Here is a 16,738-nt window from a genome sequence, read left to right on the forward strand (position 1 = left end):
TACGAAGGTGGGTCACATTGTGGACAGTGCGGAGGGCTGTTCTAGGTTACAAAGGGACGTTGATAGGATGCAGAGCTGGGCTGAGAAGTGGCAGATGGAGTTCAACCCTTAAAAGTGTGAGGTGATTCATTTTGGAAGGACAAACTTGATAGCAGAATACAGGGTTAAGGGAAAGATTTTTGGCAGTCTGTAGGAGCAGAGGGATCTTGGGGTTCATGTCCACTGTTCTCTGAAAGCCTGAAGGATAGAGTTGTTAAGGTGTATGGTGTGTTAGCTTTCATTAATCAAGGGATTGAGTTCAACAACTGTGAAGTTATGCTTCAGCAGTACAAAACCCTGGTTCGCCATACCTGGAGCATTGTGTCCAGTTCTGGTCGCCTTATTGCAAGAAAGATGTGCAAGTGTTGGAAAAGGTGCAGGGGAGATTTACCAAGATATCACCTAGAATGGAGTGAAGGTCTTATGAGGAAAGTTTGAGAGAGCTAGTGCATTTCTCTTTTGAACGTCAAAGGATGAGAGGTGACTTGATAGAGGTGTAGAAAATGATCAGAGGTGTAGATAGAGTGGACAGCCAGAGACTTTTTCCTGGGGCAGAGGTACCTATTTCAAGGAGGCATAGTTTAGAGTGAGTGGAGGTAGATATGGGGAGACGACAGAGGTAGGTTCTTTACTCAGAGAGTGGTTGGGGCATGGAATGCATTGCTGGAGAGGGTAGTGGAGTTGGCCTCATCGGGGCATTTAAGCGGCTAATAGATAGGCATATGGATGACAGTATAAGATAGGGGTGGAGGTTAGATAGACCTTAGAATTAGTGTAAAAGTTTCGCACAACATCAAGAGCTAAAGGGCCCGTACTTTTCTATGTTCAACCCTCACAGCATCCCACCCAGACTCATCCTCCTATAGCCTACCTAATGCACTCATCCCTGAGCACTATGGGAAACTTACCATGGCCAATCCACCTAGCCTGCACATCATTGGATTGTGAGTGGAAACAGGAGCACCCAGAAGAAACCCACGCCAACATGGGGAGAATGTGCAAACTGCACACTGACAGTCACCTGAGGATGGAATTGAACCCAGGATCCTGCTCCTGTGAGGCGGCAGTGCTAACCACCGAGCCTCTGTGCCACCCTATTTCTGCTCTGATTCTGTTGCCATAAATTTTTCATAATTCTGTTGGCCTAAACTATTTTAGTTCTAAAGGCCTGAAGATTTGTATTCAACCTCAACTAGCTTGGAAGCTCCACAAACTGAAGTACTTTGGTTAGCATGAATGCTTCCCCTTAAGTAAAAGCTTAATTCTTTTGCTAGAAGACACTTCTCAGTTCTGAACTGAACTCCTGGTTCTTCCGAACTGTGAGCTTGAACTTTCTGGTTCTGTCGAAAACTTAGCAATATAGCCTCGCTATTAACATTACAGGATTCTCCCAGGCGCTTCACTGTAATCACATGCTTTTTTGGAACTGATGTACTTAGGTCACTGTTCCAAATGACTTTGACACGCTCGAAAACTTAACCTTCCCACCTGTCCCCATTTTAAAATCCAAATCCCAAAGCATACCAAATTACGCATTTATTGTTACAACATCCTCTGAGATTGTGGGTCTGGTTGCACAGCAGAAACAAGAGCCCCGCCTTCCTTTCAGTACTGCCTCTGATTGCAAGTTACACTTTGGTCGATCTACGCTTCCAGGTAAATTGTCGAAATGCCATGACTCATTCTTTTTAAGCACACCGTCCTTCCAGCACTTCACACCAGTGACTGAACGGGACCTGTGTAAGGCAGTCCACCCTTAAAGTATCGTGAAGTGTATGCGTAAGGTTGGTGAGTGAAATATTATTAACGAAGGGCGTGAAGTCTAAAACGAACTCCTGAGTTATTGAACTGTACACGTGTGAGGAGTTTGGCTGATTCGCTGCAACCCTGTACCCCTGACCCTGGCTTAAAGAATTTCGAAAGCTACGTTTGAAAGGTGAGCTACATCTTTATAATTACAGTCTAAAACCGTGCCCATCTCAGTCTAAATGCCACTGTCTTCCCTGAATGTTTTGTGTGGGCCCCACAAGCATGGTATGTACCGAATGACTGGAAGACTGATTTAATTCTCATACCTGTGCAGAGGTTTGGTGGGAGATGCAGTTCAGGATTTGAAGTTTACTTCGTAGTGAACCAGCGTTTTGTTTTTAAGTCTCCAAGGTAAAACTGTACAGTTTAATGGGAGAGAGGGTGTGAAGTAACGCACCAAACTCCGGCTCCCAGAGGTGGGGGACTTTATGTTGAGTTAGCAACGAGGAATGTAACCTAAATTGAATGACTCACCAAACCAGCCGTAAACTTGGGAAAGGTACTCGCGGATCCGTTGCGGAAAAGCAGGCGGGGGTGTTATTAGGAAAGCAGTAATTCCTGAGTTAGCCCAGATCAGGGGCATTGTTCAGCAATAACCCAACTTTGCGTGCAGTAACTCGTGGGCAAGTGTCCGAGCTGCTGGGGTGAGCTTGCCTTTTAGGGATTAGGTTGATCAATTTACGGTGAGGAAGTGGGTTAATCTCGCCGTTTAACCTGAAAAACGGGTTTTGAAATTGTAAACCGCTGATAGAAATGTAACTCCTGGTGTGTGCAGAACGCTCTTGTTAAAGATTGGTTCCAGGCCGCAGTTTTTGTCAGGGCCTGACTCATTCACATTGATTTCTAACTCCTCACTCTCTCGCAATATGAGGGATTTAAACACCAACCTTCAATCCTCACCCTCAGACCAACCTTGTTTGGTTGGAAACTTTCCCGAACAAGCTCGGTAAATATATGACAAAATCTAGGACAGGCAAGGACGTTGTCTTATTTTTTTAAAAAAAGCCAGAGCACCCGATCTCTGTGGATTAGTATCGCCGACCAAAATTCTACCATTAACAAAAGGCTATTCGACACTCACCGTTTTGATACCGGCTCCGGAAAGAGCTATTCAGCTCGACTAACTCTCCCGGCCTCTACATTCATCAGTTTTTAAATTCTGTATCCAGCTGTCTTTTGAAACCTCGTATTGAATACGGCTCCACCACTCTCCCAGGCAGTGCATTCCAAATCCGAACAACTCTGGCTAAAGGTTACCGACACTAGGTGCAGGAATAAGCCATTCAGCCCTTTGACCCAGCACCGCCATTCATTGTGATCATGGCTGATCATCCACACTCAATATCCAGTTCCTGCCTTATCCCCATAACCCTTGATTCCACTATCTTTAAGAGCTCTATCCATTTCTTTCTTGAATGTATCCAGAGACTTGGCCTCCACTGCCTTCTGGGGCAGAGCATTCCATATATCCACCACTCTCTGGGTGAAGACGTTTTTCCTCAACTCTGCTCCAAATGGCCTACCCCTTATTTTTAAACTGTGTCCCCTGGTTCTAGACTCGCCCATCAGCAGAAACGTGCTTCCTGCCTCCAGAGTATCCAATCCCTTAATAATCTTACATGTCTCAATCAGATCCCCTCTCATCCTTCAAAACTCAAGTGTATACAAGCCCAGTTGCTCCAATCTTTCAACATATGATAGTTCCGCCATTCTGGGAAATAACCTTGTGAACCTATGCTGCACTCCCTCAATAGCAAGAATGTCCCTCCTCAAATTTGGAGACCAAAACGGCACACAACACTCCAGGTACGGTCTCACCAGGGCCCTGTACAGCTGCAGAAGGGCCTCTTTGCTCCTATACTCAATTCTTCTTGTTATGAAGGCCAGCATGCTATTAGCTTTCTTCACTGCCTGCTGTACCTGCGTGCTGGCCTTCATTGACTGATGTATGAGAACACCTAGATCTCATTGTGCTTCCCTTTTACCTAACTTGACTCTATTGAGATAGTAATCTGCCTTCCTGTTCTTGCCACCAAAGTGGATAACCTCACATTTATCCACATTAAGCTGCATCTGCCATGCATCTGTTCACTCACCTAGCCTGTCCAAGTCACCCTGTATTCTCATAACATCCTCCTCACATTTCACACTGCCACCCAACTTTGCGTCATCAGCAAATTTGCTAATATTACTTCTAATGCCTTCATCTATATCATTAAAGTATATTGTAAACAGCTGTGGTCCCAGCACTGAACCTTGCGGTACCCCACTGGTCACTGCCTGCCATTCCGAAAGTGACCCGTTTATCACTACTCTTTGCTTCCTGTCAGCCAGCCAATTTATAATCCAAGTCAGTATTTTGCCTCCAATACCATGTGCCCTAATTATGCTCCATAATCTCCTATGTGGGACTTTATCAAAGGCTTTCTGAAAGTCCAGGTACACTACATCCACTGGCTCTCTCTTGTCCATCTTCATAGTTACATCCTCAAAAAATTCCAGAAGATTAGTCAAGCACAATTTCCCCTTCATAAATCCATGCTGACTCTGACCTATCCTGTTACTGCTATCCAAATGAATTGTAATTTCATCCTTTATAATTGACTCCAGCATCTTTCCCACCACTGATGTCAGGCTAACCGGTCTATAATTCCCTGTTTTCTCTCCCTCCTTTCTTGAAAAGTGGGACAACATTAGCCACCCTCCAATCCGCCGGAACTGATCCTGAATCTATAGAACATTGGAAAATGATTACCAATGCGTCCACGATTTCTACAGCCACCTCCTTAAGTACCCTGGGATGCAGACCATCAGGTCCTGGGGAATTATCAGCCTTCAGACTAACAGTCTATCCAATACCATTTCCTGCCTAATATAAATTCCCTTCAGTTTATCCATTACCCTAGGTCCATCAGCCACTGTTACGCCAGGGAGATTGGATCTGTCCTCACTAGGGAAGACAGATCCAAAGTACCTATTCAACTCTTCTGCCGTTTCCTTGTTCCCCATAATAAATTCACCCGTTTCTGTCTTCAAGGGCCCAATTTTAGTCTTAACTATTTTTTTTTGTTTTCACATACCTAAAAAAGCTTTTACCATCCTCCTTTATATTTTTGGCCAGTTTGCCTTTGTACCTCCATTTTTTTTCTCTACATATTGCCTTTTTAGTTATCTTCTGTTGCTCTTTAAAAGTTTCCCAGTCCTCCGGCTTCCCACTCATCTTTGCTATGTTATACTTTTTCTCTTTTATCTTTGTACAGTCCTTAACTTTCCTCGTCAACCATGGCTGCCCCCGCTTCCTCTTTAGGATATTTCTTCCTCTTTGGAATGAACTGATCCTGCACCTTCTGCATTATATCCAGAAATACTTGTCATTGTTGTTCCACTGCCATCCCTGCTAGGGTATTGTACTAATGAACTTTGGCCAGCTCCTCCCTCATAGCTCCATAGTTCCCTTTGTTCAACTGCAATACTGACGCTTCTGATTCTCCCTCTCAAATTGCAGATTAAAACTTTTCATATTATGGTCACTACCTCTAATGGCTCCTTTTACTTCGACGTCCCTGATCAAATCTGGTTCATTGCACAACACTGGATCCAGAATTGCCTTCTCCCTAGTAGGCTCCAGTACAAGCTGTTCTAAAAATCAATCTCGGAGGCACTCCACAAACTCTCTTTCTTGGGGTCCAGTACCATCCTGATTCTCCCAGTCTACCTGCATGTTTCTCCTCATCTCAGTCCTAGCTGTCTTGCTGACCATTTTGAAATTGTGACCCTTAGTTACTGATATATCAACAAGTGGAAACAGAACATCTTTCTTTACTGTGTCAAAACTGTTCATAGTATTGAATGATTTTCTGAAGAAGGGTCTAGGCCCAAAACATCAACTTTCCTGCTCCTCTGATGCTGCTTGGCCTGCTGTGTTCATCCAGCTCCACACTTTGTTATCTCGGATTCTCCAGCACCTACTGTTCCCATTATTTCTGATACATTTCTATAACTATCATTGTGAGTTCTTCAAAACATATTTACTCTTGTACAAAAGACGTCAAGGAGATGGTGCAGAATATTCTACCAGGGGGAGAAATAAGCCAGAAGTTGTTGGTTTAAAAATAACTTATGGAGAGAAGAGGCATTTAGCTCTATGGTCAGATTTTCAGGAATGAGGGAGGAAGTCATTACAAGATTTTGAAGGTAGCAATCTCAAGATTACTGACCGTATGTGCTAACAAGAGTGAAAATGGGAAGATTAACATGTGACCCAAGGCACAGTGCAGGCGTGAGGCCTTGACATTCTTGGGACATTGGTGGCAAGTCTGCGGCGGGGGCCACCGTTTTCTGCAGCAACAGGTAAAGCCTCAGTACAACTGGAATCAGTATTCTAATCAAGACATTCATGGTGGCTGGAACATTGAAGCTAAATTGGCAGTAAATATTGGCACTGACATTTAGAAGCCAGTGAGGAAGAATAAGATACATGAAGAATTGTATGTAGTAGCAGAAAAGAAGGTTTTGTGTATTAGATGGAATTCCTCATTATTTTTACCCTGAGCCTAAGACAGGATGACAATGCACATGATTAAATGCATGTGCAGTGGTGGACAAGGTTGCTGAGCTACAACTCCACTAAACGTATGAGGATATGATGTAGTGTCAATAACAAACATGACTTATAAATGGTCAGGTCTGAATGTTAACTTAAAAAATGTCAAGTTTTCCGAAAGAAAAGGTGTTTTAGCAGTACTTATTAGGGAAAATGTAATAATGTTGGAAAAAGGGGTGGCAGAAAGGACAATTTAATTGGTTATGGTTCTAAAGAGAGTAGGGGATGTCCAACTTCTGGAAGTTTTCCGTAGCCCTCTTGGCAGCTGTCAGTCATGTTCCGGTACTTTTACTGAAGTCATTGTATGTTGCCTTTGCATTAAGTGTTTTTCAATACCTTGTGATCAGTTTCCACAGGGGTTTGCTTACCAACAGGTACACCATGGCACCTTCCAGAGCAAATGGTTCACGTTCAGGTATATTGAATAATTTGGATTGCATTTGCATTAGACCTTTGGATTCAAATGCAATTGATTTGACATTTCACATGGTGTGCACACCTAGCCCTGTGAAGCATTCACTTCCAGAATTATCATCTTCCTTGGATTGATTACTGTAAGGTGCAGTTTTTTTTTGCTGACTCTTTTTTTTTTGGTGGACTCAAATATGTTGATGGTCTTGCCAAATGTATCATACAGTTTTCTTGAGAATTTCTCCAGTGATGCTTTGGAATTGTTCAGAGACTTTCTTTGTCTTGTGGGATAGTCATTTGTCTTGCATCCGCAACTTTTCAGAATCTGTTCTGACCTAGGCAGTCTGAATATTTAGACTCCAAGAATTGATTGAAAATCTGTGTTTTTAATGCCAAGATGCCCGAGGATTGGTACTATTTTTAGCACCAGTGAAAAGTGATGGAGATCTGGCTGGAGACTATCATTCCACCAGCCTCTTGCTTTCCACCTCCCTTTTCTTTCACTTTTTTTTACCCTTGCAAGATGGTGGTGAGGCAGGTTTGTGACCTTGTGGGATCACAATGGATTTGGGAGATGGTGGCCTCAAGATTGTGCACAGGCATAATAAGCTGTGGCTGGGGCTCAGAACCACATAAGGACTCTGTGCCTGAAGCTGGTTTTGAGGTTCCATGCTGACCTAATAGTATAGAGTCGTGCTTCAGGACAAGATGAGTTTGGGGTCATGTGGGAATGCATTCTCGAGTGCCTAAAATGTTTAATCATCTTCCTAGCATCATCTCACAGACAGCTATGGTGACATTATCTAACAAGGTACACTCCTTTGCATCTGAGGTGGATTGATGAGAGGAGGTCTGGTGGTGGTTTTAGTGGCCTTGAAGATGGGATCGATAGTTCTTCTTTACATGGCCCATCTCCTTACAGACTTGATACTGCATGCCATCCAAAAGATGTATTAAATGGCCCTGTTCTGTGTTAGAATGAGTGCCTTCTCTGTGACCACCACCTACAGGTCAGGTCAATATGTATCTGCTGGCAGAAAATATGCTGGAAGTTGGTCTCACTCACATCTTTATGAGATCAGCATGAAACCCAACTCACCTTCCCTAGCTGGTGAAAGTGAAGGCCCACTGGAACATCCTGCCATGATGGTATTTGTTCAATGTGTTCAGGAAAGTTTCCTTAAGCAGTATACAGAGGAACCTACTCAGGAAGGGGGATACCAGACCTACTCTTGGGAAATCGGGCAGGACAGGTCACTAGGTGACAGTGGGGGAGCCCTTTGGGACCAGTGACCATAATTATGTTAATCTTTAAAATAATTATGGAAAAAGACAAAACTAGTCCACTGGTCATGTTCTAAATTGGGGCAAGGCGAATTTTGATGGAAATAGACAGGAGCTTGCAGAGGTTGATTGGAGTATTAATTTGCAGGTGAAGAGACCTCTGGCAAGTGGGAGGCTTTTAAAAGTGTAATAGCTAGAGTTCGAGGTCTGTATGTTCCTGTGAGGGTGAAGGGCAAGGTTGACAGGAGTAGGGAACCAAGAGATATTGATGCTTTGACCAGAAAAAGAAGGCATGATCCCAGAAAACAGCTGAGATCAAGGGAATCCCTGGAGCTACATATGGGACACAGGAGTTTACTGAAGAAGGAGATCAGGAGGGTGAAAAGGGGACATGATATAGCTTTGGCTGAGAAGATTAGGGTGAATCCAAAGAGATCCTTTTCAGTATATTAAAGGAAACGAATTAACTAAAGAGAGAATAAGACCCCTCAAGGACCAAAGTGGACATGCATGTGTGGAACCGCAAAAGATGGACAAAATCCTCAATGAATACCTCTGTGTGTTTGCCATGAAGAAAGGCATGAAGACTTGGGAACTTAGGGAAGATAGTGGTGATATCTTGGAGACAGTCCATATCACAGTACAGTTGGTGTTGGAAGTATTAGAATGTATGAAGGTGGATAAATCTCCTGGTCCTGATGAGATAAATCCAAGAACCCTGCAAGAGGTCAGAAGAAATTGGGGTTGGGGGTCCCTGGCTGATATATTTGCATCATCGTTAGACACGAGGGAACCCTCAAAAGACTGGAAGGTAGTGAATGTTGTGCCCTTATTCAAGAAGGCCTGCAAAGAAAATCCTGGGAATGATAGATCGATATGCTTAACATCTGTGGTAGGTAACTTACTTGAAGATTCTGAGGGATAAGATCTAAATGCATTTGGAAAGAAAGGGCTTGATTTAGAGTTGTTAGTATGGCTTTGTGCATGGGAGATCATGCTTCACAAACTTGTTAGAGTTCTTTGAAGATACCAGAAAGGTGGTTGAGGGCAGGGCAGTAGACGTAGTCTATATAGATTTCACTAAGGCCTTTGATAAAATTCCACATGGTAAGCTGCTCTGGAAATCGTGGGAGAGTTGGCAAATTGGATACACAATTGGTAGGAAGCAGATGGTAATACTGGAAGGATGCTTGTCTGAGTGGAGGCCTGTGACTAGCGGTGTACCTCAGGCTGGTTCTGGGCCTGTTGCTGTTTGTCATGCAAGATTTTGATATAGATAACAATGTACAAGGCATGACTAGTAAGTTTGTGGATGACATTAAAATAGGCAGTATTGTGTACAGTGAGGAAAGTTATCAGAAATTGCAGCAGGATCTTGATCAGCTGGGGAAGTGGGCCAAGAAATGGTAAATGGAGTTTAAATAGATAAGTGTAAGGTGTTGCATTGTGGGAAGTCAAATCAATGTAGAAGTTTCATGGTGAATGATAGGACCTGAAGGAGTGCAGTGGAACAGGGGGACCTTGAAGCTCAGATACAGAATTCTCTGAAAGTGGAATCACAAGTAGCTGGGACAGTGAAAAAGGCTTTTGGCGCACAGGCCTTCATCAGTCAGGGTATTGAGTACAGAAGTTGGGAAGTTATGATGCAGTCATATATGACATTGGAGTGTGATGTTCAGCTTTGGTCACCTTGCTATAGGAAGGACGTTATTAAACTAGAAAGAGTGCAGAAGAAATTTACCAAGGATGTTGCCAGGACTCGAGAGACTGAGTTATAGGGAGAGTTTGGACAAGCTAGGACTGTTTTTTTTTCTTTAGAGTGTAGGAGACTAGGGGGGACTCTGTAAGATCATGAGAAGTATGGATAGGGAGAATGCGCTCAGTTTTTTTCCCCAAGGTTGAGGAATCAAGAACCAGAGAGTATCAGTTTAAGGTAAGAGGGGAATGAATACATGGGAACCTGAGGGGCAACCTTTTTGTACAGAGAGTGGTACACATATGGAATGAGCTGCCAGCAGAAGTGGTTGAGATGGTACATTAACAAAGTTTAAAAGGCATTTGGATGAATACATGGATAGGAAAGGTTTAGAAGGATATGGACCAAGTGCGGGTAATGAGCTTAGCATGGATGGACATTTCAGTCAGCATGGACCAGTTTGGGCCAAAGGGCCTGTCTTAGTGCTGTAGGAATGTATGGCTGAGTGCCCCCTCTCCAGGGTCAGGGTGCAAGCCCTGAGGAAGCATACTGCCTTCTCGTACATTTCCAAGGTTGTAGCAACATTTGAGGCTGAGCACCTGAGCCTAGATATTTACACACACTTTGATCATTGGATTGGATTGGAATAGGCGTATCTCTAAACCCTGTGCTTATTTTAACAAGAGAAACAGCGATGGGGCCACATGAGCAGGAACAGAAGTGGCTGTGGCTCGTCTTAGTCTTTTGAATTCTGCCACTGGCATATATGGTAAAGCTACTTTTCTTTGAGCTACACCCACCCTTTTAATTGTAATTTATAAATGATGTAGAGGATGTTATAATTCAAGGAGATCAAGCCTTCAAAAAAGGGAATGGTTGATGTCTCCTCTTAAAAAAGAGACAAGGATGTAAGACATTTGAATTGGGGATGGGCAGGAGAGAGTTCCAGGTCAGGTAGGTGCGTGCCAGGTATTTGTAGATAATAAGAAAGATGTTGGTTCAGAATGGAGGAGTGGGTGATGTTTTCTTATCTACAAAAGCTAATGGCCAGTCCTGACCGGCACCATTTAATTCAGTTTGATTTTTCAGCCTTTCTGCCCCTTCCCCAAAATGCAGTCACCGGTCCTTTGTGTGGAAAAAACACATCAAGGTGTATACCTTGTTGTTTCTTTGTCCTGATACCTCCCCTCTTGAGTCAGCTCCATGCATTAGTTAGCTCAGTCGGCTGGTTTGTAATTCAGAATTATGTGGATTCATTTCCTGCACCAGCTGGAACCTGGACTCTCATCATGAAGAACTGTCCTTCTCAACCTCTTCCCTCGCCTGAGACATGGTGACTGTCTGGTTAAACGACTGTGTCTGTCTCTCTCTTTCCTCCTCCATTTAGAATCTGTTATGTTGTCAGATTTGTTGGAGCAAATGAAACTTACAATATTAACTCATTCAGAATCATTAATTGATACAATGTGGATGCCTGCACATGCACTTTCCATGAGTCTATTTGCTCCTTAACATTCAGTAAGGCTCTTCAACTCCTTTACTGTCACAATTCCTGCATTTACATCTGTGTATCATCAATTTTCAGAATACTGCTCTTTAATCTAGTACCCAAAACCTCCATTACACATGTTCATTCTAGATTAGTATCTTCCTCAGGTGATCAACTACATCATCTTTGACCTTTTTTATTGATTTCCAACTACTCCATTGGCTGCCAGAGAGGCACCACTTGGAATTAGTTCATATTTAATGTGTTTTGTATAAATTTAGATGACTTTTGTATGTATGATTTCATTTTTTAAGGGTGCCTTAGCCTTTAGCTGCTGATGTGGGAGAACCTAAAAGTGCAGCATTTAGCATGTGCTCCATGGTGAGAATGTGTCAGGACAGAGTAGTTTGTGTGTTTACACGCTAGTCCTCCTTGTGACTTTGAAGATTGACTTAGCTTCTGTTTAACCTTGCTACTGCACTCAGCCCAGCTAGCACCTGCTATTTACCTTCTGACTTGATTTGAATTATGTTTGTCTTCTTCATAATCAGTTTAGTTGTAGTTATTTAAAACCTAAACTATGAATCAAAGTTCAAACTGAAGTGCATACGGAAACTTTGGTACTTTTTAAAATTCATAACAACTGATGCAGTTTCTGACAGCATGGTGGTGTGCATTTAGTGCAATGTGAACAAGAGCTGCAGAATTTTTTAAATTATTCATTCATGGGATATGAATCATTGGCTAGGTCAGCATTTCTGCCATTGTTAATTACCCTAAAGGCAGTGATTTAATGTTCAAAGAATCTGACCAATCAAAACGGAATGGCGATATCTTTGAGTTAGGATGATGTTTAATTTGGAGGGAACCTTTACAGGTGGTGATGTACTTACCTATCTGCTGTCCTTGTCCTTCTCGGTGGTAGAGGTCACATGTTTGGAAGGTGATATCAAAAAGGTTTTTTGAGTTCCTGCAGTGCAGCTTGTAGATGGTACACGTTGGTGCCACTGTGTCATTGGAGGTAGTGAACGTTTAAAGTGGCAGTAGTAAAAGTGTCGACCCACTCGTATTTGTCCCGAATGGTGTTGACATTCTTCAATACTATAAGAGTTGATGGTCTGAATTTTTGTGGTACAAATATCACTTGCTACCTATTCGCACATCTTTTTTTACTGTTATGTCTCAGTCATGTTTCAGTACACCTTTTTAAGAACACAGCATGTCTTTGAGAGACATGCTCATTATGTCACAACTGTATCATAGCATGGGACTTGAGGAAATGAAAATCTTCAGCCTATCTTAATTCTGAGCACTTGAGGAGCATCACACTTCTAGAAGCAGGCTCTTTTACTGTGACTGTAGAGCCTAATAGTTGCCCAGTCACATGTGTCTGTAACTGTGTGTAATAATTGGACCAAATAGCCATTATAATAAACAACTTGGATCTTGCAAAACTGTCATCCACACAGAGTTTATATTACCAGGGATAATATACGCTTTGATGCATCAAGTTAATATGAAGTGAGAGGCAAAATTTACAGCAGTCTAGGTCATGTGCAATGAGGTGCTCTGAATGGTGCAGCACCCTGTACATTGTCAGCAAAAATCATGAATTTTGATCTTTTTGTTTTTATCTTACATGACGTGTGCGTCACTGGCTGGCCAGCATTTACTGCCTGTCCTAGTTGTCCTTGAGAAAGTGGTGGTGAGCAGTCTTCTTAAAACGCTGCAGTTCATGTGCTGTTGGTTATGCCATTAGGGAGGAAGTTCAAGGATTTCGACCCAGTGACAGTGAACATAGAACAGTACGTTACAGTACAGGCCCTTCAGACGATGATATTGTACTGAACTTTTACTCCAAACCTAAGGTCTTTCTAACCTCCACCCCTACCATATACTACTATCCTTATGCCTATCTAATAGCCACTTAAATGCCTCAATGAGGTCGACTCCACTCCCTCTCCTGCAATGCACTCCACACCACTACCACTCTGAGTAAAGAACCTACCTCTGACGTCTCCCTGATATCTACCTCCACTCACTTACGAGAGATAAGAATCTGTGGGTAAGGCATCAGAGTGAAAGAATGACCCTTTAGAACTGAGATGAGAAGGAATTTTGTGAATCAGTGATTGATGAACTTGTGGAGCTCATTGCTACAGAAGGTTGTGGAGATCAAGGTTTTGTGTATGTTTAAGACAGAGAGAGGTTCTTGATTGGCAAAGGGATCAAGGGTGATGGGGAGAAGGCAAGAGAATGGGATTAAGAAACACAGCAGCCATAATCAAATGGTAGAGCAGACCCAGGGCCAAATAGCTGAATTGTGCTTCTATATTTTATGGTGTGATGGTTGCAATTGATACAACTAAGTGTCTTAGGCAGCCATTTCAGAGGGTAGTTGACAGTCAATATTGAATTTGAGGGAAGTGCACCAGGAAAAAAGGTAGTCATCAACAGTAACTTTCCTTGCCCATGTTTATGCAATTCCATGGGTTTCAGAGTACATTGGCTGTAAAGTATGATTCAGTGTGCAGTGTCTCCTCTTTGTCTCCAACAACTGTTTGCACAGCAGTCAAACCCTTATTGCTCCTAGATTCTCAAGTCAATTGTCCTGACAGCAAACGTGTTCTTGCTACTGTTGTGATGTGAATAATGGAGTGTAGTTGTCTGTGGGCTACACAGGATTGGGTTGGGTATTTGATTCTTTAAATGTTGCAGCTTTTCTACCTTCTGTGTTCATTGTGATTTGATTACAGTTAAGTAACTGGAAACATAAGTAAATCACTGAGTAATGGCTGATAGGGTGAAATCTAGGTATCTTGGATACTGTACAAAACTGAGGGAAACAGGTGGCACTTCATTGCTAGGTCATCAACCAGTCATGAATTGACTGGTCTTAGTATATCTACAAAAGTGTTTCATTTTGAATTCAAAATTAAATATTGTAAATAATGAGTGTTGTTAGAATTGTTACTATAAGTGAAAATGTTTTATTCTCAATCTTCTGTGCAAGCATAAATGAGATGACCATGTTTCGAAATTGTTGGAACAGAAATATTACTACACCTGCAACAGGGTTAGAGAGAAAGAGTTTGTAACAACACTTCCCTGAATGTGTAGCAGGCTATCTAAATTAGGCAAATGTGTTGAATAGACTGTGTGTTTATTACAACATACAGAATAAGAATGTTTTTGGTAGAATCTGAAGATGGAGTAAAATCTACACTCTGTACTGTATTAAAATGAGTAATTGATTAATTGTTATTTTATTGCCAACAGAATGTTACAGACTCTGAGTGACTGGTTTTGGTGGGATCACCTCTGGCTTCCCCGAAATCTAACCTGGGCTGATCTAGAGGACAGGGAGGACTTTGTGTATGCCAAGGTCTCTCATTTGTACGTCACAATCTTGTATGCTGCTCTCCTTTTGATAGTCCGGCACTTTTTTGAAAGGTAAAGCCCTTTTACTTAGCCATGATCTGAAGTGCTTGTGTGACAAAAATACAGAATGGTGAATGTGGAAGCTCAGTAAATGATTCAAGCAGATATCAAATGAGTGACTATACCAGCACCATCGGACCCGGTCACTGGTTATTCCTGGATACTACTGCTACTCCTGCTCCTAACTTGTATGCTTGTGTGCTTTTGTGCAATCATCAGCAAATAGCTTTTCTGGCTCGTTTCTAGTTTGAGATCTTCAGGGTTCTTCGTTCCTTAATCCATGGGGTGCAGACATTTTTTAACATGTAAATTTCACAGTAATATAACCGATTTATTAAATTAGTGCAAACAAATCTGAGCTTCTACAAAGGTATCTTTAGAATGTTGAGTGAAAGTTGCAATGTGATAAAATTGTAACCTGGCAATATGTCCATAAGCTGGCAGATTTCTTAATAATCAGGTTTGGGAGTCACAATAAAATTCTCCGCCTGAAGCATAGTGTCTAGATTTTTTTTACTCTTGGCCAAATTAAGCACAACTATTGAGCACATAGATACATCTGCCCAAAATGTTGAAGCTGAAAAACTCGGTTCCGATTTTCTATTTTATGGCTGTTTTTGTCTCATCAATTTATCGGTTTCACCAGAACAGAGAGGATTCTTACAGCGACAACACCCTTTTTAGTTCCACTGCTGCACTCGAACAAACAGCATTTAATGACGCTGTTCCATCTAAGTCCCTTCACCCATCATAAATTTAATTTTTCTGAAAAGATAGCATTGTTTCAGCCACAGTTGGCTCCAGTCGGAGGTCAATATTTTAGCAGCCAACGCTCTCTAGTACAAAGTCCACAGACACTGACAAACATGTGTAGAAAACAGAGTGAGCTTCTAAATTTTAGTTCACTGTTATGATGACTATTACATACTGAATCTGACCACCTAACACAGCAAATGATAAGATTCCATCCTCTGATGTGATTTTAGTCCCTCAGAGCAGGGAGGAGGTGCTCAGTGCTGCTGACTAGGTTTGCATTTTTAAGAAAAACCTTTGACTTCCTCTTCCCTTTTAAATTGATTTTGGTTCAGAAGGGTTTGCAACCAGCTGTCTACAGCAGCTTGGATGAATTGCTGGGAGTTCTTGTGCAAGAACCCTGTGGACCTTCTCCATTCTTACCCGTTCCCTGTGGGATTTATTTGAAGATTTGGTGCTTCCTACATTCAGCATGTCTGAGGACAAGACACATTTAATGTGTGGACTTGCTGAACCCATAATAGAGTATGCTCAACTCTGAGGCCATAATGTTCCTCCTTTATAAAATCATCTAGAGTTAGTACTGTTGCCGTAGTCATTCCTGCCTTTTGAATTTTGTGTTGCAAGGTAAATATATCTGCCTGACTTCTGCCACTAAAACATAGATTGATTGAGCTTTCTTTAATTTCCACCCAGTCTCTTGATTTGTCTTTTAATGGCTGACTACTGTTTAACATAAAGTGCTGCAAACTTTACTACTTAACAAAAGCAAGTTTGCTTTTTCTTGAATAGAAGGCCTACTGTTCTCAGCATGTACTAGAATGCTTCACGGCTAATGAAATGTAAAGCTGAATTTTGTTGATTGGGCAGTTTCCTTGCAGTTTATGGATGGTAGCTAATTAAGAAATTGCCATCAGTGTTGCCAGCCTATTGTGGAGGGACAGCTGCCCCCTGCAAGCAGCTCACTGCGTCAGGGGGTTGTGAACTCAGCAGTGCCACCAGAACCTGAGACAGTTGCTGAGGCAACGCTGGAGGACCTCCTCTCTTCTTTCTCCACCATCTCCCCCACTGCAAAACAAAATCTCTGCAGATAAGGCTGAATGACTGGGACCTCGGGTGCAGCCTTCTCCGCACATGGCACCCTGATCCATCAAGTCGTCTCCTACACCACGTCCTTCAGCCAGAATGGCAGTAAGCGTCTGCTTCTATTCTG

General features: G+C 42.4%; 1 protein-coding gene across 5 annotated transcripts in view; it reads left to right on the forward strand.

The window, feature by feature from the left end:
- Positions 1 to 1,537: 1,537 nt before the first annotated feature.
- cers3a (ceramide synthase 3a) overlaps positions 1,538 to 16,738 on the forward strand; it is an 82,338-nt gene continuing 67,137 nt past the window's right edge. Inside the window, exons 1-2 of one of the 5 annotated variants that reach the window (XM_048562890.2) lie at positions 1,538 to 1,695; positions 14,611 to 14,784. In XM_048562890.2, the coding sequence (XP_048418847.1) occupies positions 14,612 to 14,784 (173 nt within the window). In that variant the 5' untranslated portion in view covers positions 1,538 to 1,695; position 14,611. The other 4 variants (XM_048562886.1, XM_048562887.1, XM_048562888.1 and 1 more) reach the window with 4 other exon arrangements.

This window comes from Stegostoma tigrinum, chromosome 33 (assembly GCF_030684315.1).
Source record: "Stegostoma tigrinum isolate sSteTig4 chromosome 33, sSteTig4.hap1, whole genome shotgun sequence".
NCBI classification, from domain to species: Eukaryota; Metazoa; Chordata; class Chondrichthyes; order Orectolobiformes; family Stegostomatidae; genus Stegostoma; species Stegostoma tigrinum.